The sequence below is a fragment of the Ceratotherium simum genome, chromosome 38, assembly GCF_057802395.1.
Source record: "Ceratotherium simum simum isolate JZ-2026a chromosome 38, ASM5780239v1, whole genome shotgun sequence".
NCBI lineage: Eukaryota > Metazoa > Chordata > Mammalia > Perissodactyla > Rhinocerotidae > Ceratotherium > Ceratotherium simum.
Window position 1 is genome coordinate 8,159,102 of NC_141937.1, and position 24,222 is coordinate 8,183,323.

At 44.3% G+C, this 24,222-nt stretch overlaps 1 protein-coding gene and 1 long non-coding RNA gene across 5 annotated transcripts in view; one reads left to right on the forward strand and one right to left on the reverse strand.

The window, feature by feature from the left end:
* SLC22A3 (solute carrier family 22 member 3) overlaps positions 1–1,464 on the reverse strand; it is a 95,373-nt gene extending 93,909 nt beyond the window's left edge. Inside the window, exon 1 of the mRNA XM_087425065.1 lies at positions 1,005–1,464. Coding sequence (XP_087281191.1) covers positions 1,005–1,448 — 444 coding nt within the window. The 5' untranslated portion in view covers positions 1,449–1,464. The remainder of the gene's footprint in view (positions 1–1,004) is intronic.
* On the forward strand, positions 517–23,748 carry LOC147912238 (uncharacterized). Of its 4 annotated transcripts, XR_015550108.1 has the most exons (4): positions 517–610; positions 697–781; positions 2,062–2,181; positions 19,464–23,748. It is a non-coding gene; the product is annotated as an uncharacterized LOC147912238 (long non-coding RNA). The 4 variants fall into 4 exon arrangements; XR_015550107.1 differs by lacking the exon at positions 517–610 and having other exon boundaries at positions 620–781; XR_015550106.1 differs by lacking the exons at positions 517–610; positions 697–781 and adding an exon at positions 10,512–10,685 and having other exon boundaries at positions 1,688–2,181.
* Positions 23,749–24,222: the final 474 nt, after the last annotated feature.

Genomic DNA, 24,222 nt, shown 5'->3' on the forward strand with positions numbered 1-24,222 from the left:
CAGGGAGGCAGTCCCTATGGTAGGAACTCAGGAAGATGTGAGCTGCCCTCCCAGCCCAGCGCAGAAACAGAGGTCCTGCCGCCAACGGTGAGGGGTCACTTAATGCCCAATTCACTGCCTGCCCAAACACAACCAACCAAACGTGGGGACTGCTCCCACGTGCAGCGGTGCCCGAGCAGCCACCACAGATAAGCGTAGGAGGGGGCGTTCACTTTGTAAGGCTGTAGCCTCTCCAGCTGCGTTCCTGTAATTTATTAGTAGGAAAAAAAATTAAAATTCTTCTTCAAAACCTCAGCTTTCCCAGCTTCTCTCAGATGTTGCTCTTTGCCCGAAAGCGGTTTTACCAGAATCGTTTCCCGGGAAAGCCTTGACCTCTGCCCCCTCGCATTTCAGATAATCATTTGAGCAACTAGAGAAAGCCGTGCTGCCATCAAACACTGCCTCTCCTTTCCTTTGACCCCTGGAGCCCACGAGCCAATCAGGACGCGCTCGACATCGCCCGCCTGAGACCGCAGTTCTCTACCGCGAGTCGACCCACAATTTCCAATTATTGCGCAAACACATCCCAGAGATAACGTACATCGTACTGGATGCTTTGATTCCTGAGGAGGTGTGTGCGAAGCATCTTAGAACTTGGCTTCTATGACAGTTTTCGTTCACACCTGAAACCAAAGCATCTCTCCGTTAACTCACTAGCAGAGGAAAACAAACGAAAGGCATTTCCCGGGCATCTACGACGCAGCGGTTGCAAGCGTGGGATGAACCTGGTCGGTCCCCAGAGGTAACCAACAGGTCCCAGCCTCCACGGACCTTCCCTGGTGGCCGGCTTCACATACATCGCGCGTCTGCGAGGGGATCGGAGCACCCGTCCCTCCCCGCCGGCTTATTACAGGCGGGACGGGCGCGTCAGGAGGGACACCCGGGGGCGGGCTGGGGCGCGCTGTGTCCCTGCGCCGGGTGGCTCGGTGCGCCCCGGGCCGGGCGCGGGGCGGCGGCGCCCTTACCTCGCTGACGATGGTGGAGTGGGCCTGGGCGTAGCGCCAGCCGCCCCGGCACGGCACGAGCGGCGCCGAGCGGTTGGGGAAGGCGGCGAGCGGGTCGGCGCAGCTGAGCGCGCCCGCGGCGGCGGCGGCGGTGACACTGGCATTGGCCGCCTCCAGGAGGTAGCGCTGGCAGCGGCCGTCGCCGCGGCGCTCGGGGGGCGCGGGGCCGCGGCGGGCGGGCGCCGTGCGGTTCCACTCCTCCTCGGGGCTCCAGCCGCAGCGCTCGGCCAGCGCGGCGGCGCTCGGGCCGCGGCACCAGTAGTGGTCGGGCCGGCTGCCCAGGAAGACCACGCCGACGAAGAGGAAGGCGAAGGTGACGCCGGTCAGGCACAGCAGCAGGAACACGCGCCGCTGGAAGCGCCCGAACTCGCCGGCCCTCTGCAGAGCCTCGTCGAAGGAGGGCATGGTGCGCGCGCCCTCCCGGCTCCCCGAGCGCGTCCTGCCGCCCGCCGCCCGGGCCTCCGAGTGACCCGAGGGCCCGCCGCCGCCTCCTCTACCCCGCCGCCTCCCCCGCGCACCCGCCTCACACCCCCGGGCGCCGTGCCAGCGGCCGCCGCTCCTCCTGCCCCCGGGGGCCTCGCGCCCGCCGTCCCCGCCCCCGGTCCGGGGGCGCCCGCGGCAGGCGGGCCGCGCTCCCCGGGGGCGCCGCCGCGGGGTCGAGGTGGGCGCGCGGCGGGGCCCGGGAGGCGCGGCCTGGCTCAGCGCCACCGCGCGCCGGGGACCCGGCCCGGACTGCGAGTGACGGCACAGCCTCCGGCCTGGCGCGGAGCTCCATTCGGTCCCTGCCAGCAGCCTGCTCTGCTGTCGGCCCCTGAGCGCGCTCCAGAAGTTCCAGGGTCACCCAGATACTCTCGGGGCTCCTCGAACTTGGTCTCTCCGCGGTCCCGAGTGCGGCCTGTGCCCCGGGAGACCCCCTCCAGTCCTCGTCCCCTCGGTGTGCCGAGACCGCTCCGCGCACCCCTGGGCCGGGCGGTCAGGTCCTGCAACGGTGCTTGGCGTTGCCCTTGACCCATTGCAGAGCTAGAACCATGCGGGGTTCCATTTGGGCGACATCCCGGAGATCGTCCAACTTCTTGAAAAGAGCAGCTGGGCAACCCACAGCGGGTACGCGACTTACTCGGAGTCCTGGAAGTTCAAGGTGAGAAGGGACCTCGGGCCAGACCTCATACAAGTTTCTTTGGCCAGGGCCTTTAGACCTACTCTCGGCCTGAAATTGCCCGGAAAGGGTGCTTGTTGGTTGGTTTGAATCATTATTTTTAACTTCTTTATTCGCTCCCAAAGATCCTCAGAGCTGTGGAGGTCCCCGCCTCCCGGCCTCTGCCCCCCGCCCGGGCTGCCCTGTCCGTGTCCGCGCCAGGATGCCTTTCCGGGCCAGCTTACCGGCCACCCCAGGCTGCAGCCTTTGGGGTACTGACCACCCCGCACTGCTGAGAGCGCGCTCCTGCCTCGGCCTGGCCTCCTACCTCGAGACGGGTTTTCTGAGAATTTCTCCAGCTCTTTTCCCCAGACCCCCACTCCCAGTTATCCGGCCACATTCTACCCTTAGCTGGCTTTTCTGGAAGGGCCGAGAGACTGATGGAACACAGACTTAGGTTTTCTCGTTCCAGAGCAAGGACTCTGGAGCCAGGCTGCCCAGATTCAAAGGGCTTCATCCCTCACCCGCCTGTGACCTTGAGCAACTTAATCGGCCAGCCCAGTTTTCTCATCTGTCAAATGAGGCTAATACTCCCCTGGGGCCGCCGTGAGACAGAATGAATTAATATAAAGTGCCAGAAAAGTGCCTCATGCATAGTATGCCCTTTGATGTGTTAGCTGTTATTACTGTTGTTCTTATTTGTTGCTGAGTTAATGCTATCAACCGTGAAGGAATGTCCTAAGGATTACAGATATTGTGTAAAACAAAACACTCGCTGAATGATGGTGTTTATTATTTTCCCATTCCTTGATCTCAGGTATTAAAGCACAGCTCTTGCCTAGTTAGCAGTGACTTCTGTGTCTACGTGTTTACAGCTCCAGAGTCTAGTCTATATTTGTGTGTGTGAGGAAGATCAGCCCTGAGCTAACATCTGTTGCCAATCCTCCTCTTTTTGCTGAGGAAGACTGGCCCTGAGCTAACATCCATGCCCATCTTCCTCTACTTTATATGTGGGGTGCCTGCCACAGCATGGCTTGATGAGCAGTGCTTAGGTCCATTCCCAGGATCTGAACCTGCGACCCGGGAACACCAGGCTGGCATGTGAACTTAACCACAACACCACCAGGCTGGCCCCTAGTCTGTATTTTTAACAGCCACCTGGACCCCAGACTCAATCTGTCCCCTTCCTGCTCAGCTCCTCCTCCTGCCCTCCCCTTTGGTATAACCATGGCCCTACCCCAGACTCAAAATCTCAGTATCATCTCAACGCCCCTCACTCCTCAGGCCTTTACTCAAATGTCACCTCTGCTCAGTCCCCCCTTGCTACCCAACCCTCCCATCGAACACATATGCACATACACAGGCAATCCTCCCTAGCTCCCTTCCCTGCTTTCTCTTTCTCCAAAGTGCTTATCACCATATAACTAAGCATATTTTATTCCTTTGTTTACTATATATTTTTACTTATTTATTTATCTTATCTGTGTCCCTCTACTAGAATGCAAGTTTCATGAGGGCAGAAAGTTCTGTCTTTCTTCATTTCTATATTACCACCCTCTAACACAATGCCTGGTTCATAGTAGGTGTTCAGTAAATATTTGCAGAATGAATGGATGCTTCTTGACAACCCCACTGCGCGCGATGCTTCTCGACAACCCTACTGCGCGCGCGCGCACGTAATGCCTCTTCTCCTCTCCTCCTCCACCATCTTTGTTCTGCCCGCAGGGCCCTGGGGAGTTCTTCACCTGCAGTGGCTGTCCTGTGGTCCAGCCTGCCCTCACTGTCTTCCCACAGTGCAGCTCAGAGGTGCCACCCTCAATGGCTTGCCTTGCTTTTTAAAGTATCCCTAAATAATATCCTCATTTCTCACCCTCCCTTTCAAGATCCTAACCTACGTCCCTCACCAAGTTATCCTCTCATGTGACAGCCAAACGTAACTACTTGCTGATCCTCAAATCTTTCTTTAACTTTCCTGCATCTATGCCTGTACACACGTAGTTCCCTCTTCCTGGAGTTTCCCTCTCCTGACCCTCCCTGCCCACTGCCCAGCAAGGCCTGGGCTGAGTGACAGCACTCCTTTCTTGAAGCCTTCCCCACCACGACTGCCTTCCTTCCCAAGGAGTGTCATCTTCATCTGTGCTCCTAACACATCTAAGAACCTTCTTATGGAACTTCACTACATTCTTCTTTGTATTGTATTTTCAGGGTATTTTAAATTTAATTACTTTTTTGTGTGTGTGTGAGGAAGATCAGCCCTGAGCTAACATCCATGCCAATCCTCCTCTTTTTGCTGAGGAAGACTGGCCCTGAGCTAACATCCATGCCCATCTTCCTCTACTTTATATGGGACACTGCCTGGCCTGACAAGCGGTGCCTCGGTGTGCGCCCGGGATCTGAACCTGGGCCACCAGCAGTGGAGCGCACGCACTTAACCGCTACACCATGGGCCAGGCACCATTAATTACTTTTCTTTTTAATGAAGTAATCCGCGCATATGGACAAGTAGACCTAGAGTTGTTGCTGAGATCATGGACTTGGGAGCAAGACCTACTGTGTTCAAATCCCCTTCTGTTCCTTCTAGTGAGTGACCTCGGGCAAGTTATTTAGTGTTCTTCTGTAAAATTGAGGAATAATGGAACCTTCTCATTTTCAATGCAAATCACTTGGAACAGTACTTGAAACATGATAAGTGCTATATGAGTCAGCTCTTAAAACAGAGAGCAATAAAAAAATACTACCTAAGCCGGGAATCAGCAAATGTCATGTTATTATGTTTGTTTTAGATATCTTGTATAAAGAACTAACACTCATAGACACAGCTAAAGTCTCCTTCATTCGACTTCAGATCTGGTCCTCTGTCCCCTCCCTTCCTTCCCGAGGCACCCACCAGGCCATTTCTTCAGAAGGTGGGCCTGGGAAAAAGGCCCATAAAGGCCCGGGGAAGAGGGCTCAGGACTATTGTTCAGGGAAGCCTGGAGTCCCACCTCCCAGGAGGAGGGAGGGGCCAGAAGTGGGAGGGGGGATGGGCTTCAGGTGAGAACAACCCTTGGCCCTGGAGGAAGGGGAGGAGACACAGGAAGGCCAGAGTGTTTCCCCCAAGGCACAGGGCCTCTCCTGCCCAGGTGTAACTATCATGAAGTTATTATTCATCTCATTCATGTTTTCATCCTTTTAGTACATAAGATTACACGCAAACAATATATAGTACTTGGAGTACTTTGAAATTTACATAAATAGTACCATACATTCTGCATATTTTTCTGCCACTTCTCTTTTTCACTCCATATTACATTTTTGAGACTTATTAGCCTTGATAAATATGGATCTAGCTCATTTACTCTAACTGCTACATATCATTCTATCGAATGGCCATGCTACAATTTATCCATTTCCCTACAAAGAGACATTTAGCTCATTTTTAACTTTTAACAATTAGAAATAATGCTGCAGTGAACCTATTGTGCATGTTCCTTGTGCACTTGTGCAAGCATTGATCTACAGTAAATGCCTGGAAATAGACTAGTGGGACCACAGAGTGTACATATTTTGAGCTTTGCTGGAATTGCTTTCAGAGGGGTGGCCCCAATTTGTATCCTGCCAGCAACATGAGAGTATCCACATCCACGCTGCCACTTGGGCTTGTTAGACTCAAACGCTTTAGTGGATACTCTGGTATAAGATGCGGTCTCATTCTGACTTACACATCCTTGATGTAGGCAGAATGAACACATTTTACAGGTTTATTCATCATTCAGGTTTCCTCTTCTGAGAGTTGCCTCTTCATGTCCTCTGCCTCTGTTCTCTTTGTTACGTGTTTTTTTATTATTGAATTTTGGGGAAGTTATTTGTTTATTTGTGTATTTTGCTCCTTTGTCAGCTGTATATGTTCTATCTTCTTAGTTTATGGTTTGTCTTTTAACTTTGTCTATACTATCTTGGTAACTACAAAAAATTTAAATTCTGATGTAGTGAAATTTATCAATTTTCTCTATGGCTTCTGCTTTTTGCATCTTGCTAAAAAAAGAAAAAATCCTACATGAATGTGGTTATGGGTTCTTCATTCTTTTCTACTGCTCTATTTGTCTATCTCCATGCCAATATTTCACTATTAATTATGATAGTTCTATAATAGGTCTTAATATCTAGTAGGACAAATCCCACCTCTTCTCTCACCTTGTTCTTCTTCAGAATTTTCTTGGCTATTTTGGGGCTTTTTTCTTCCATTTAAATTTCATGCTTTATTAAGTTCCATGTAAATTTGACTTGGACTTTTATTAAAATTAAATGTGTATTTTTTTTCTCCCATTATTTTGTAGGTATTTTGAGAGAAAAGCCAAATCATGTTCATCTTTCTGTCTTTCTATGCACTGTCCAATAAGGTAGCCATTAACCACATGTGGCTATTTAAATTTGAGTTAATTAAAATTAAAATAAAAAATCTGTTCCTCATGAGCCACATTTCGAGTGCTCAATAGCCCCCTGTGTCTAGTGGCTAATGTATTGGACTGTGCAGATATGGGACATTTCCGTCATCACGGGAAGTTCTGCTAGATAATGCTGATCTAGACGTAATGATCAATAAATATTTGTTGAATAGAAACAATAAGAATCAATTGGCCCAACCTTTAGCTTTTGTAAAGCATACTGACTTCAACTCTTTTTGAAAAGGTAATTGGGTTTACTCATCTAAAATGTTATAGTTGTTATTTTTTATTGCATTCAGGAATGGATATACCAGGTATTAGGGTAAATCCACCACATATTGAGTCAAAATACATCATAATGAAATTTTTGCTCTTTGTAAAGCACAAAAAGTATTAGTTTGTTTGGGAATACTATAATAAATGTTGAACTAAAACTTAAAAAAAATCACTTAGAAAATTTGGCAAGTGAATTTGATGCATGTGTTCAGGCCTAAGGAGAAAAATTAGGAATCGTATTTTCTTTTCTGTTTTTTAACAAATGGGTAAGAATGTTTGAAAGACTCTCATTGTTACCTAATTTGGCATGGAGTAGCTATTTTTTACCTTAGCATATGAATGTAGTAAAAACTACATAGCCCTTCCATTATTATATGGCCTAAAATTAGACCCTAACATTCATTTAGATTGACCAGTATTCATAATTATCTTTCTCTGACCTATTCTCTTGCTAATTGATTACAATTTGGACTTCCCAGAGGAAATTTTGTGTTTTGGGGGAAAATATTACAGATACTATTATCCTTTTGAAATAGATGCTCTGTCTATACTTGAAGCATCTAAGATCTTAGACTTAAAATCATCTTTGGAAAGGCTGGTAGCCATGAAGAATAAATGCTAAATAGGACTGAAATACTCCAGAGTTGAGTTTTGATAAGGTAGAAAAACTTAGTTAAGCCTAAGAGATTTCTGGAGTTCATATTTACTCTCCTAATGTACACAACAGTCAGTCCTTCAACACTTTCCTTCCCAGCATTTGTAGTTTTTGAGCCATTATAGGAAGTGCAAGGTGAAGTGCATGAGAACTCCTGGAAACCTTTTCATCACAAATGGTTTAGCCCAGGAGTGGTAAATGGGTTTCTTCTTAGGTCCCACCTCTGTTGTTTGGCAGGAGCTATCTAGAGCACAGTGTTGAGGATAACTTTGAGGTTAGGTGAAAAACAGACCACAATTGATTAGGAATGTCTGAGAGAGGAGAGGGGGCAGCCGTATGAGTGCAAAAGAGCAGTTATCCTTATACTGGTCAGTGCAGCCTGGGAGGTGCCAAATTGCTGTAATCCTCCCTGTGGATCTCCAAAACTCTTAGAACATTTATTATTTCGGGGATTTGTGAAAGTCTCAGTGAAGAGGCCGCTGTGCTATTAATTGCTAAAATATCGCCCAGAGGTTTCTGCTGTTGGACCTCGTTATGGATGATATTGTCGTTTAGTGAGGTGCCTTGTGTAGTTCGGTAGTGGTCTCCCTGGGCAGAGCATTTAAGAGAGACCCACTGTTTCTGAATCTCAATGCCATCGTACATAAATCACATTAATGCAGTCTTCAAATGGGAGAAGGCAGTCTTAGGGAAGTTGCAGGCATTGATTAAAACTTGAGCCACCTCTCAATTAATTGAACGTAAAAACTGAAGAATAACATATTCATTGAAAATTATGTTATAGAGACATAGTCATTGAAATGGAATGATGCTCAGAACATATTTCTATGAAAGAAACAAGTTACAAAGACTGTGTTCGCTGTCAATGCTTCCCAAACCATCTGTAGTGAAGGAGACATGTTTACTTGTTTGTCTGTTTGTCTGTCTGTTTCCTATCTGTTGCAAACCAATACGTGGTCTTACTGGGCATGAATAGTTTGCAGCTCACAACACATACAAGCCCGAAGTGATTTCAACAACATGGAAACTGCTCTACATCCTAGTCAAGGGACCCGTCCACCAGTCACAAACTCAGATGTCATGGTGATGTCAGATTGGTATAAAAGTTTCTAGATCCTTACTCTCCATTTCTGCACTTATCTGATTGCAGACAGGGAACAACAATTTGAAGACCAGCTCTAATAGTGCATTCTATGCAATCCCATTTTTTATAAAATAACATATGCATATATATATCTCTCTCCATAAAAATTCTCTTTTGTACCCCGTGCACAAGTAGATACTGTAACACTGCAGGCACTCAACAAGTATTTGTAGAATGAATGACATTTCCAGAGTCTATTCATGCATGAAAGGTGGTCCGTGTTAGCAAGGTCACACCAAGGGGACTTGATTGCTTAGCTGATTTCATGGTTAGAGACTGTCTACTTGTAGATGACTTTCCTTTTGGAATTAATTTTTGTATGGTTTATTTATTTTATTATTATTATTGGGGGTTTTTTTGGTGAGGAAGATTGGCACTAAGCTAACATCCGTTGCCAATCTTCCTCTTTTTGCTTAAGAAGATTGTCCCTGAGCTAACGTCTGTGCCCATCCTCCTCTGTTCTGTATGTGGGACTCCACCACAGCAGGGCTTAATGAGCAGTCTGTAGGTCCACGCCTGGGATCTGAACCCACAAACCCTGGGACACTGAAGTGGAGCACAGGAACTTAGCCACTACACCACTGGGCCGGCCCCTTGTTTGTATTTTTTAAATGACAGATGTTTACTTTCCAGTCTATGTTGGAGTTAAAGAGTAATTTCTAGTTCTGGTTGGGCCAATAAATAATTTTTTTTCTAAAAGTACAATAAAATTAAGATCATTAGACTATTTACTGGCTGTAAAATGCAATAAGTTCAAGTTCTCTTTTCCTTTAAATACAAAGACAAAATGTATAAATTACAGTAATCCAGGTCATTTTTAGTGTAATTTGTACATGTATATTAACACAGCTTTTCTAATGCAGGTTGTAAAATGCTGGCAGATGAAGTAGTCAATTTTGTGAGATTTTAAAGCTATTCTTAAGTAGGAGAAAAGGAGAAAGCTATCTGATAAATTCAAAACAAAACCCTTTTAAAATATGGCCCAAAGGAATAGGACAAGGAAAACAAGAATACAGGAAATTTTGATGTAAATAACAGTGTTATATGGCTGCTGGAGAGGAGTGTATACTAATATTTCTGTTTTAATTTTTTTGTATCTTTTTATTGAATTAATTGTGGTCTAGATGATTTTACCATTTATCTTGAGTAACGGCAGTTAGAAGGCTATATTTGAGACACCACTATAAATACTAATAGAAATGGCCAAGCAGAAGGGGAGATGTTTATAGATAAGAAACCAGTATAAGCAGCAAGATGGGGAGAGATTAATAAATCTTTGCTTCATTTTCATATTAAGATGTCTTAGACTCTGGAGTCCAGAATCTAAATTCTAATCCCAAATTTACAGTAAGATAAAAAAATACGTGGGACATGTTTACTTTCCTTAAAAATAGGTACGGGTGCTCTGTGTTTCTCATTTCTGCCTCTCTGCCAATTCAGAGCCCGCTGAGACTGTGGGTCTCTCTCCTGCATCATGGGAGAAAGCCAGTCACCTGTCTCAGGTCAACCAAGCGCTTCAGTAAGTGCCCACCGTGACAACCACAACTAAGCCCCATAACGTGCTCTTCTCGAGAGGTGTCCTCAGAAACCAGAGGCTCCCTACTTGAGCTAACTGCACTATCAAGGGCAGGCTGACTCCTCATTCCGCTCACATCATCTCACTCAAAAGCCCTCCCCAGGGCTCCTTGCATCCCCACTTCACACCTGACATTCAGGGGCTCTATTAACATTCACGGAGGGAGACTCCACGCCTGGGACTCTGCTGTGCGCTTTACATATCGTATTTCTTAAATCCTCAGAACCACACTAACAAGGAACTATCATCCTTTTACAGATGGCAAAACTGAGGCTTGGAAGGCTTAACATCGTCTGTCCAAATGTCACCCAGGTTTAAGTGGCTCATGGGGCATTCAGACCGTTTCCGCTCTTCCGGGCCACCTGCGGGTCCCCTCATTCCTCCACGGTGATGCCTTCCTGTCTTCTTTTGTACTTTTCCTACCACTTCTGTGTGAGTACGAGACATTTTTTCCTTTTGCTTTAGCTCTAGGGTTTGTTTTTGTTTTTGTTTTGTTTATTTGTTTTTAATAAAACCATCTTACGCTTTCTATAGTGACTTCTATGGGATACTTTTGACGTGGGGGTTTCATAGGGTTTTTTTTAAAACTGAAAGAAATTTTAGAAGTCATGTAGTCTAATTTCCTTATCTTGCAATCAAGTAATTAAGGACCAAAGAGATTGAGTGACACAACTTACACGACATCGCTGGGTTTATAGCACCCATGGGACTAGGACCCAGGCCCACTCACCATTATAAAATGCTGACTCCGATTAAGTTTTAAAGTTGTCATTTGATAGATTATTCTTTGGGCCACACATATCATATGCTCTAGAAATTTGAAAGAAAATCTTTGCCCTTTTTTTTTTTTTTTATTGATGTTTTAATGGTTTCTAACATTGTGAAATTTTGGGTTGTACATTTTTGTTTGTCCATCACCATATATATGACTCCCTTCACCCCTTGTGCCCCCCCCACCCCCACTGCCCCTGGTAACCACAGTGCAGTTTTCTCTGTCCATGTGTTGGTTTATATTCCACATATGAGTGAGATAATACAGTGTTTGTCTTTCTCTTTCTGGCTTATTTCACTTAACATAATGGGCTCCAGGCCCATCCATGTTGTTGCAAATGGGACGGAAAATCTTTGCCTTTTAATATCAAAATTAAAGTAATTTGTAGGAACACGAAACCTACTCACTCAACATTGTCAGTTTTTTTTTTTTTTTTGGGGGGGAGGAATACTGGCTATGAGCTAACATCTGTTGCCAATCCTCCTTTTTTTGCTTGAGGAAGATTGTTGCTGAGCTAACGTCTGTGCCAATCTTCCTCTACTTTATATATGGGACACCATTGCAGTGTGGCTTGATGAGTGGTGCATAGTTCCGCACCCTGGATCCGAACCCACGAACCCTAGGCCACTGAAGTGGAGCACACGAACTTAATCACTACACCACCGGGCCAGCCCCAATTGTAGTAAAGAATGGAAGATTTTGTTGGAAAAATAAAGATGTTTAGCATTTGTAACACTGGAAAAATAAAATGATCAAATAATTCCATAACATTATATTTGTTTAGGGAAAAAAAAAAGGATCGCTGTAGTCCGGTCCAATCTGAGTAAGCGCTATCCCTGAGTTAAGATATAGTACCAAGGTCAGTTTCCTGGTTTTTACAATATACCAGGGTTATGTAAGCGATGGTTATTGGGGAAACTAGGTAAAGGTATGCAGAAATTCTCTGTACTATTTTTGCAACTTCTTAGGAGCCTTAAATTGTTTCAAAATAAAAAGTTATTTTAAAAAATGTATTGATATATTGCTACGACGACCAGTCCTGAAAAGTTTGTGCCAAAAATGACCGCGCCCCTGAGCTCTTCCTTTCAAGGGCACGACAGTCCCGTACTCCACATCCAGCCCCACCTCCCTGGCTCTGCTCCATCCTCAATCTCACGGTTGCAAGGTGGCTCTTGGAACCCGCTGCAGAACTCAGGGGGCTAAACAGAATTTACAGGCTGGCCTGAGAGTCTCTGGAGAAATGTGTCTATGGGGAAATGCTCCTGTGTTCTGGAGAACCGATTTACTAGTGTACTCTGGGAGCCCCACCCATTTGTAAATTGCAGGTCATCTGTGTGCTCCCCGTCTTGAGCATGACCTTGGGTTTAGCATAGAGGACACAGGAAACTGAAGCCACAAGCTATGAATTTCTTCTGCTTTGAAATAAGCATTCATCTTTAGATGGGCAAAAAAGAAGTTTTTACTAATACAATGATCAGTTGTATTTCTCCAAGCCAAAGTCTTATAAGAAGGCTATGATGCCCCCCAAAAAGGTATTTGTGTTTCTTCTACTCTTTTACTGTTTTAGTCATTGATATTGATTCATGATCTTACTGCAAAAGACTTGCTGTCTTTGCTTAATAAATACAATCACACATGGTGTATAGGATTTTGTGTGCATATCCCATAACACATCTAAAGACACACCAGCACAGTTTGTGTTTGATGTCCTGGCTTTCCTGGACATCACCAGCCTATGCCCACAAATGCAGCCACTTCAAGATAACTGTGTGAATCTCTGCAGCTCTCAGCACCCCCGCCACTCTCTAGGGAAGTCCTATCCGTTGTGGGTTTCTCATACTCAAGCATTTCTGGGAATCCCCAGGGGCTGTCCTTTCAGTGGACCCTACACGCCGTTTTGACAGTTTTCTGCACTTCTCCTTGTACCTTCCAGGAATCGCTGTGACAACCGTGGGTGGGGGTCTCATGTGTACTGTGGGATGGTATCTCATTCATGGGTTAAGTTCTCTAGTCAGAGCACACAGAGAAAAGAGTGTGCGGTCAAAAATCTTACTTGAAAGTCTTCTCAGTGGTCCAGCACTAGAACAGAGCGTGGTTTCCCTGGGCAGGGACAGATGAAGTGATTGGCATCAACTGAGAGACATCTTGTTTGAAACTATAGAATGAGAATGGGAATGTGTACACGTGGGACGCTTGTGAATGCGAGGGAAGAGCAGATTCCCGTCACTAGTTCACACTCACTAGGGGCTTCTGTTCTTTCGTTGAGTGGCGGTTGGGGGAACTGGATGCGGCTTCCCTTCAAGCCTCAGCCCACAGGTTTCCATTGCTTTCCACCTCCAGTTTATCCCTCAGGTCTGCATGTGTCTGACCCCCAAATACAGCCCAAAGCACACGGACAAATTATGGTGGTCACCCACTTGGCCAGCCAGTGCACACCTGAATCTCAGCTCCAGAGCAGCCAATTCCCCTGTCACATGCCAACACTGGCCTGCCCACTGGGGTCTTCCATCACCCGTCCCCCTATCATCTAACCCCTTCCAAGCTCAGCCCTCCTTTCCAGTTACTCAAGCATCTTCATTGACCTGCCCCTCAAACCCATGCCAATTCCTACTTTTATACTTATGCTTAATCCTTCTCTCATATCTGAAATGCTCTCTCTTATCACTGTCTTCTGCCTGTACCACATCTAATATACACGTATACACTTATATCCATATTCATATTTATACCATGTCTTTTATGACAACATAGCTGTTGTAGCAAGGTGGTTACTTAACTTCTGGAAGTAGTTAAGCCACCACTTAACTACTTCAACTACTCAACTTCTGGAAGTTGCTCTGGAATTCCGCCTCTGTCACTTACTCCCATTGAGTTTTAGTTCCCTTGTTAGTAAAATGGGGATAAAGAATAGTATTAAACCCACAGGATTGTAGGGAGACATAAATGAAATATGGTAAGTTGATCACTTAGCATAGTATTGGACAAAAAGAAAGGGTCAATCAGTGTTAACTCTTTTTCAAAATTTTTCCATTTCAGGTTGCACTGAATCTCACCTGCCCCATGCCTCTTTCCTAAACTCGTTTCTCTTAACTCCTAAGTCTTTATGCCCATGTCACACCACTTTGCTCTCAATAACACACCACTTTTCGGGAGGACGCTTTTCGAATTATGTCATACAAGTTATTATTGTCGTCTTAATCTTCTTATTGACAACCAGGACTGTATTATTATTTCTCCTGTATGTATTTCCCAATGTAATGCTGGACATTTCACGAGATATTCTGCAAATAATCTGTTGAGCGGCTCTCTGTATCGTTTTAAGGGAAACTCAATGACTCATTTGGTTGGCAGTTTAGAATATTCGTATTTCCTGAACCTCTTTTTGTTTTTTTATGCTTTGGTCTAATAATACCGTCCCCCATACACAAGTGGGAAAAACAAATTAGGTCCTCTGTGTTTTCCAGAAACCATTGCTTTCCTCTTCTTCCAAGAGCAAGAAAGCTGTGATCTCACATTATCAAAATGGGCCCAGATGCCTGACGCAGTTGCTAATTATTGCTCCACTGACGTTTTCTGATGTGCTTCTGACCTGCCTGTCATGAGCTGGTGATGCCAACACAACAAGTTTACAAAGGAAACTTGGCAGGGCAACGGGTGATTTATGTCTTATTGACCTTGTAGATATTATATAGACACGATCTAAAAGATCCTCAGTTTGTGTTGTTTGGCAGACGTTTGTGCAATGGAGTGCCTTTTATATGCCAGATACGGTGATAGACAAACCAATTTTAATAAAGATCTTTCCGCTTAGATATTTTATGACTGTGAAATCTCCATTAAAGAACATAAGACAACTTTTGGCAGATATAATGTCTGAAGCTATCAGCATAATCCTCACTCGTGTGAAATGACGCAAATACCCCGGGAATCATAATTCTAAGAATGATTTTTCAGATGGCAAGTCCCTTCTTCAAACTATTAATTAATACAGATATTTAGGAAACTTGGCCTGGGAAAAAAACGTGAAATTGAGCTTTTAAATACCGGCTCTGCACTAGGATTTAAGGTTCGTATTATCCTTTCAGGAAAGGCAATGCTAATGAGTGTGGGTAGCGGATGTTGCGTGAATATACGGCTGAGTGGTGCTTCCTACTCACGCTGCAGTCCCTTCTGCTTCACGTAGTGGAGAGTCCAAAGGGTTGTAATACTAAAGAAAGATCATTTAACACTAGACGAGCCCACAAGTAGAAATCCACTAGACAGATGGGTTTTTTAAATGAGGAAGTGCCTTTGAACTTCTAAACAAGAAGTAAGGATTTTAGTGTAGGTTGGATGTGTAGATACACCCTAAGATTCAGTCTCCGAAATCTTTAATTTGAAAACATGAAATATTCAGCCATCCAGAGCATGTTGGAAATAATGTTGTCTTTTCTCAGAGCATGTTGGAAAATAACACTTGCCTTTCCTTAAGGAGCCTGGAGTGAAGTCCCAAAGGAAGCAAGACCTGACGTTAACCCACTTACATTTCAATTAATAAATCAAAATAATAACTTTTATATATCTTTTTTCATTTAATCCTCAAACAGTTAGGTGGAACAAAAAGCTCTCTACAAAAAAGTGTAACTCTCTTAAGATAAATGGAATCTTTTAGGTAGGCATAGATTTTCTTAATTGAGGAAAAATCATTAATTTCTAAAACATGTCATCAACTCAAAATACATTTCTTATTTAGAAAACAGATACTGTAAAAACTATTGTATGCTATTTTGTTTTTAGAAGATGGCACCAAAAGTCACTGCATAGCAATCAAAGAGGAATCAAGTGTGAGATGTCACTAGAATAACCCCACCATGTTAGTAAATCGAAAGTCTATCATAGGCCAGCTTGAAGAGATATTAAAACGTCAAAGTATGGCTTGAAGGAAAAAAGAGTTCAAATCAGTTTGAGAAGCTTTGGCAGCCAAATTAGACTTTTTCACAGGAAAACTTCTCAGAGCCCTTAAGGTGCATTGTCTGTTTCCAAGAGGGGAATGTGAAATGCACTGTTTTTAAACCTTACTTTGACCTTGGAATCCTTGTCTCATGGAACATCTTAAGGGACTGGTCTTTCCTGGTGGCACACTTCGGGAAACATAGTATGTTTTATGAGGTCTGTGACGGTATCCTGTGGGTAAATGAGAGGAGTGTGGCCTGGATAGTGATCATATGATTATACAGTTTTATGGCTGCTTAGGGAACTGAACCCAAAAAGTGTGATGAGGAATCAGTTCCCCGCAATTGCATTTAGCCCTCTCTTCTTCATTGCCGTTCATTCATTTATTTGTTTAGTCATTGAGTTCCTGCTATGGGGCCAGGTGCTGGAAGTACAGAGATTAATAAAGTACTCTCCTTTCCTTTAAAGAGCTTACTCTCTAGGGTAGAAGAGGCAGCTAGACATATGGAATCAGATCAGAGGTACCAGGCTGGGACAGTGGGGACACGAAAGAGAGGGAGCTCAGTGCTGACTGAGAGTCAGACAATGCCTTGAGTTGGGTCTGAGACGTAGGGTTAGGGGCATTCCAGACTGAGGAGGATGAATGGACAAAGGTAAAAACAAGGCAGCCACATGTCACATTTGGAAGGCTGCAAAATGTTTCCTACAGCTGAGACTCAGAATGAAAAGAATTTCTTTGAAAGATGGGGTTGCTTAATTGAGGAAAGATCTTTTAAGGATATAAGACTAGAGGAAAGGGGGCCATTTAAGAGACTCTCTCAGTGGTCCAGGGGGGAGAAATGGGCAGCTCCTCTAGGAGTGACCATGTGGATGAAATAGACTGTGAGGGATGTTGAGGAGAGAGTAGGACAGCAGTGGGTGAGGGGTGGGGGAAGGTGGAATCTAGGGTGACCCCCAGGGATCTGACTTGGGTGACTAGGGGGAAGGATGGGGGTGCCAGTCAAGAGGATAAAAGGAGCAAGAGACTGGGAGCAAGGAGGAAAATCCATTTTAGACATGTTGAACTTCCAACACCCAAAGGACACCCAGATGGAGCCATTCGATTGGCAATTAATTGGTTCTATGAGAAAGCCATCTGGGCAGTAGATAAGAGTTTTGGAAATTGTTTGCCTGTATCTTCAATTTCTTTTTCATTAGAATTTAAGCGTGCTTAGCTCTCTCTACTCAAAGAAGGAAAAGAAGGGAGGGAGACCGGAAGGAATGAAGAGGAGAATAAAAAGAAAGGAGGTAGAAGGAAGAAAGCACACCTTCCTGCACCATGTTTCTCCTCTGGGCACGACCCACCCCTTCTCAGTCACAGTTGCCTTCTCCCCTCCCTCTCCCTCCTCACCCTCTGCAATTTAGCTTGTACTCACCGCTCTGCTAAGACCATCTTGACAAGGTCCTTAAAGACCTCCTTTTGGCTCAATCCAATTGATAAGACTCATTCTTCTTTGACTTCCTAGCAGCCTTTGATGTCACTGAACGATTCTTTCTTCTCCAAGCACTTTCTTCCCCTGGCTTCCATGCGGCCCCAAAGCCCACTACTCAGAGCTCTTGGTGGCTTATTTCCCTCTGTCCACTCCTTCCACGTGAGCATTCCACGGGGTTCTGCCCAAGTCGCTTGCCTCTTCTTCTATAGACTCTCCTTGGGCAATCCCAACTGCCCCGTAGCCCAGTTATCATTAATATTAGAGTAGTCGTGGCTGCAGTAGCAAATGTACCCCAAATATATAAAGCCTCAAAGTTAATGGATGCTTACTTTTGCTCAAACAAGGAACAGCTCAGAGCCTTCTCACTTCCTGTCCCAAAATTTGCCATTCTGTCTTACTCCCAGTTCTTCCTCCTCTCCTCCGTCTTTCTCCTGCCTCATTTTGGTAGGCGGAATTTTCTTTTTTTACTTCCTAAGCTCTTACCTCTTTTGGTGGAATAGAAACTAGAATGTCCCTGACATTTTCACACACTTCATCTCATTTAATCTCTTATGCCCATGTTTAATAGAGAAAATCAAGCTTCAGAGAGAGTTAACTCAAAAAATATAGCAAGACCAGAGTTCAAATCCAAGTCTGTCCGCTTCTAAAGCCGATGTGTCTTGATCAGCATCAGTGATGAATTTCCCAACTTCCTGACTCTACATTTGCAAATTAATTGACATTTGCCCTAGAGGGCCTTGGGTGGAACACGAGGAACGCTCAGGGATCACTGCTGATGTCATCCACAGTCCTTTTGTCTCCCTAGTTGGTCATAGAAAAGGCCTTCCTTATCGCTCTAGATGGCAAACGTCTACTGCCTGAATTCTTGAGTCAACATAGTCAAGAATATAGAAAATAGGATTTCCATCCCCCAAAGTGTTGCCTGACAGATTGCCCCTTGCATTTTGAGCACAGGCTACTCCAGTACCTAGTGAAAAGCTCGTTAATTTCTGTCTTTGATAGGCACAGCTACATAGCCCCCAAAGAATTAAAATTGCCTCCCCAAATCCATCTTTGAAATGAATTCTAAATGGAGGTGGGAGAGAGGGAAAGAAAACTGGATGGAACTGGATGGAAATGACTCCTCTATCCTCTACTCTTTTGTAAGCAAATTTAAAAGCCCTCCCAACTCCGAAAATACCCAGAGTTTTCTCCGTGTCTTGCAATGCTGGCAACATGCAATGCCAGTTGCTACAGATATTAATGCTGGTGGTACCTTCTCAAGTGAAGTCAGGAGCAGTTATATATCACCAGCATAGCTATTCCTGGATAAAAAGCAGCCCAGATGATTTCAGCGCTGCTTTCGTCAGTCTTTAAATTCCCCCCTTATTCTCCGTCTTCACGGATTGGTGATCCTAGCCCAGGCCTGGCACAGATGCCCCCTCGTGCTGCCAAAGGTGGCTTTATGAGATGCAGGCCCTCAGGCATAAGTACAACCAGGGGCTCCATGATGCCGGAAACCTTCCAAGAACTCTTGAGCCCATTACAAGTTGTTCTTTCTTGGGACAGGCACCTGTACGCAGGGCAAGGAGAGAGTGTCGGTGGGGCCTGACTCTGTGGCTGTACTGCCTTCTCTGTCTTCCTCACTCTCCCCCAACTTCTACCTCGAAAATATACTTTACCAGTGAATTATTTTATTTCAAAAAATTTAATTAAAATAATGCATGCATATATAAAAATTAAATGATACAAAAGGGAATCTGCAAAACCAAGAGTGTCCCATATGACCCTTCCACATCCCTGGGGCCACTTCCCAGAGTTGACCATTTTTTGATGATTTCCATTTTCAATCCACTGGAAGTAATCGCTGTAACATGGAACTGTAAGCTTATGCTTCCATTTCTTGTGTAGCAACTCTTGACAGTGTCTGTTGATTCTCTTCTGCAAAAGATAAGCAATCTTTTCCCATATTCCTCTAAACATTTTATGACTACAGAATAATTTTTAGTTCTTCCCTATTTAAATAAAGTTATTAATCTCCATTTCTTGTTCTAGAAACCTTGGACAGTGTCTCCTGACTCAACCAGAGAAGAATACCCAACCATGGCATCGCTCCATCCCTGATCTTCCACCCTTTTATCTCCTTCTGTCAAAAGGATAAGACCTCCAATGCGAATGATGAAATGGATGATTCCTAAGTGGTGTGATAAATCTCACTGACTCTCAGGTGCCCCCCCTCACAAGGTCATTGTCAATAGAGTCTTTTAGTGGGCTGCTAGTGCCTGAAAATGATGAGGGGTCTCTCATTCTACATTCAGTTCTTGTTATTTCACTGTTCACTTTTGTGTTAGTCTGCTTTGAGGTAGAGTCACAAATTAAAAGATTGGAAAGCTTTTAGCCTTCTGAACAGAACTGAAAGTCAGAGAAAGCAAGAGTGGAGAGTGTAGGCTAAAATGTAAATAAGACCCAATTCCTATTACCATGTGTATCAGTTTCTTGTGGCTGCTGTAACTAATTACCACAAAATGTGTGGCTCAAAACAACAGGAATTTATTCTCATGGCTTTGAAGACCAGAAGTCCAAAATCAAGGTGTTGGCAGGGCCGTGCTCCCTCCTGAGGCTTTAGAGAAGAATCCATTCCTCACCTCTTCCGTCTTCTGGTGGCTGCGAATGTTTCTTGGCTGTGGCTGCATTGTTGCATTCTCTGCCTCCGTCTTCACGTGGCCCTCCCCTCTTCTCCCTGTGTGTCTCTCCTCTGTGTGTCTCTTATAAGGACATTTGTCTCTGGATTTAGGGCCCACCCGGATAATCCAAGATGATCACATCTCAAGATCCATACCTTAATTACATCTGCAAAGACCCTTTTTCCAAAATGAGGTTACATTCACAGCTTCCAGGGGTTAGGATATGAACATATCTTTTTGGGGGGCCACCACTCAACCCACTACGCTGCACCTGGAAAAAATATGTTTTGATATAAAAATGAAGGAATATTCCTTTTTCCCCCTTTGTCCTTTAAAAATAGGACATAGAAGACAGCAAACATCTGGAGTCTCTTGCCCAAACCAGGGCAAGAAATTGTATCCTCTTTCTCTCCTTCCAGCCCCATGAAGATTAACAAATTATTTTCTCCCGATATCCCTTCCAGTTCCGTGTAGGTCTGCATTTCTCATTTCTCACTGGGACTATAATTCCCAAAATACCCTGAGAAGGGTTGTTTTTGTGGTATTGCCAACCTGCATGGGAGGAAGGTTAATTCCGAATTCCATGATTGGAGATTCCTAGCCCCATGTGGTGAATTTACCAGAAGTAGGATGATCCTGACCTTCAGTAAAGAATATCAGTTACTTTATCATTTATTATGATTGAAAGAAACCTCATTGATGTGCACATACAGGCCATATCCACATGAAGATGTCCCAAGTATAGACTGGAACGCTTGACCTGAAGTTTTGGTTTTTCCTTTTCTTTTTCTGTTTGTTTGTTTTACAAGCAAGAGATTTGACCCAGATGATAGAGAGGGCTGTCTCAGGCATGGGAATGGAATTGGATTCCCAAGATGGTGTTGCCATACCCCAGAGGATAGTTATATCAGTTTTCTATTGCTGCAGTAATAAATACCACAAACGTATTGACTTAAAACAAGACCCATTTGTTAGGTCACAGTGTCTGTGCCTCAAGTGGGTTCTCTGCTTAGGGCTCACGAGGTGGAAGTCAAGGAGTTGGCCAGCCTGGCCTCTTACCCGGAGAATCCACATCTAGGCTTATTTGGGTTGTTGGCCAAATTCAGTTCTGTAGGGTCGTGGGACTGCAGTCCACATTTCCTTGCTGGCTGGCAGTCTAGAGTCGTTCTCAGCTTCTGGAGGCTACCCACATTCTTTAGCTTGGGGCCCCCTCCATCTTCAAAGCCAGAAATGGTTCATCCTTCTCCTACTTGAACTCTCTCTTCCTTCCTCCTCTGCTTTCCTCTTCTGCTTTTAAGGGACTTGTGTGATTACATTGGGCCCACCGGGATAATGCAAGATAATTGTAGCTAAAATCCAGTGATTTGTAGCCTTAACTGCACCTGCGAAGTCCTTTCACAGCAGTATCTAGATTAGTGTTTGATTGAATGGCCAGGGGATGGGAAGCTGGGGGGACATCTTTAGAATTCTGCTGACCATAGCAGCGCTGAACCTGTGACCCCAGGGTCCTGGCACAGCGACCTTCCAGTTAAATCACAGCAGCTGGGTTTTTTGTTTGTTTTGTTATTGCTGCTGTTGTTTGGTTACAAGTAATTAAAATTAAGTACACATAATAAAATCGTTGGCTACAAATTGCAGTCTGTTATTGGTGATAAGTAACAGAAGACAACTCAGAGATTATTGGTTGCAAGTACTGGTATAGATTATTTTTGTTCATAATAATAGAAACCTACTTAAACTAGCTGGAGCTGAACCAGGACTTTATCAGAAGAAAGAGGCAAGCAAGACTGGAGCCGAAGGCTGTAAAAGCCTGGAAGTGGACTCTTGTGAAGCCTGGAACTGGATGGTGTAAAGCCTGGAAGTGGATGATGTAAAGCCTGGAACTGGACACTGTAAAGCCTGGAACTGGATGCTGTAAAGGCTGGAGCTGGACACTGTAAAGCCTAGAACTGGATACTCTAAAGCCATCAGCAACCGAAGCACCTACTCATTCTCTTACTGGGAGATGTAGAGTTTCTCCTGATCATTGTGTGTCTGCTCATCCTTGTCTCACTTTCTGTAGCTCTGCTTAGTTCACTTTATCCACATGGCAAAAGCGTCCACCTAATCTATAAGGCCTATCAGACCAAGAACACAAGGAAAGCTTGATAGGCCTGAATTCTAATTTCACATTCGCAGAAAAGGGTATCTGTGAAGCTTTAGTCAGATGTCCACATCTGGTCCATTGAGCTGTGGTCAAGTGGGCAGGGCACATAGCCTGTTGTCCACCCAGCAAGGCTGACTCTCGGAGACACAGCTACAGGCAGGCACCCCACAGGGCAGACAAAGTTGAAAAGATTGCCCACTGCTCTTAGTTTTCTAGGAAATATTCTATTTCAGGCTTCATCAAGGGGATTTTCTTGGATGTGGAATTTGGTGGAGTATTAAAGTAACAAAACTCTCATTTGAGTTTCTCGTTATGTTTTTATCTTGATGGCCATCTTTTTATAAATTTTCTTAAAATTTGTTCTAAATGAACCCAATACTTCTACTCTCTTTTGACAAACACAAAGTACAGTTTTTATTCTTACCTATTGTCTCCATGGACGTTCCCATATTTCTGGGTACGGTCAATATAAGTTGATACCCTTGTGGGTAACATTGGCCTTTCATCCATGGGACAGGTTTTGCAAAGGGGCCCCAAAGGTGAGAAATACAAGTGGAAGGGAAAATTCAGCTGAAAGAATGGGGGGTTAGGGTGGAGAATTCATGAGGAATGAAGTCAGAAAGATAATAAGAATGTAAAATCTGCGAGTGTATTTTACCAAGCCACATGTAGAGAATTGTTTTAATCACATTGAACCTGTGATCAGATTCCCTAAACCAGGCATATCTCTTCACTTTCTCCCTTTCCTTCCCTTCATTCCTCCTTACCCCTCACCCCTGATTTTCTTGAAGGGTTAAAAAAAAGATTGCTGGTTCCTTTCTTAACTCCTTCATGGAACTAGTTACAAAAATAGAAATAAGAGGAAAATACACTCTGACCATTTGTAAAAAAGAAAAAAAAAATCGTGCTTTATACAAATAGCTGGAGTTTTCCAGATATGGACTACGGCTTCCCAAGGCCTAAGCCCTGGTGAATCCATGTGCAAAAAGATTCCAGGGAGGCTTTAAACACAGCCAGTGCTGGCTCTTGCAGGTGACGTGGGAGTCTATTTCTCTACGTCTCCCTCAAGGGTGCCTTTGGGAAGTTGTCTCAGTAATGGTGTTTGAGCACACTTTCTGATGGACTTTATTCTTCCAATAAGGCATGAGTTTGATGGAAGTCTTCTCTATTACATGTTATTTCTCTTCCAGTAAAGCATGAGTTATCTAGACTTTTTTCCCCTAAATTACATGGAAGGAAAGCAAGGAGGGAGGGAGGGACACAGACAGGGAAGAGAGAGTGTTTGAAAAGCTAAAACCAACCTCAAATGTTACTAAGCCAGAGGTTGATTGTTGAATAAAATAATACCATTAGCGGGTCGTCAGATTGGTTCTAAACAGAGCAGAACACATGCAAATTCTTGCACATATCTCTAAAACAGATTTAATAGTGCTTGCATACAAAACTTACAATCATAATTCAAGTCTATGCTGAAGAAAGTATTAAAGATCATCAGGATACATTTAATAGTAAAAGACTTTGCTTCTGTCTTTAAAAATATTCTATGATCTTGTCTTTTCTACAATTCTGACAGAGACTTTTCTCCACTCACCCTGGTCATTTCAATTGCATGAACCTATTCCCTTTTTCCTATACAAAGCTGCGGTCCTTTTGGCAATTTCATTGTTGTATAAAACGATAACACAAAAGTATGTTTTTGCAGTAATTTCAGCATTGCCTGTTATCTGGGTCATCCAAACAATGCCTGCAAGTTTTGTTCTGACTCGAATTTGATAGAGGTACATGGCCAAAGTGAAGTATTTATCTCATTCCACTTCCAAACCCTTCCCTATTGTGTATAAATAGCTGATTATAGGATCAGGAATTTCTTTCTATTGAATAGTAACCAAACAGAATTCCCTGTGCTAAGTGCTGTCACTGAATCCCACCTAATGGCCTGGGAAAAAAGTATGTCCTCTTTTTAACATTTTATAATAAGCACGTC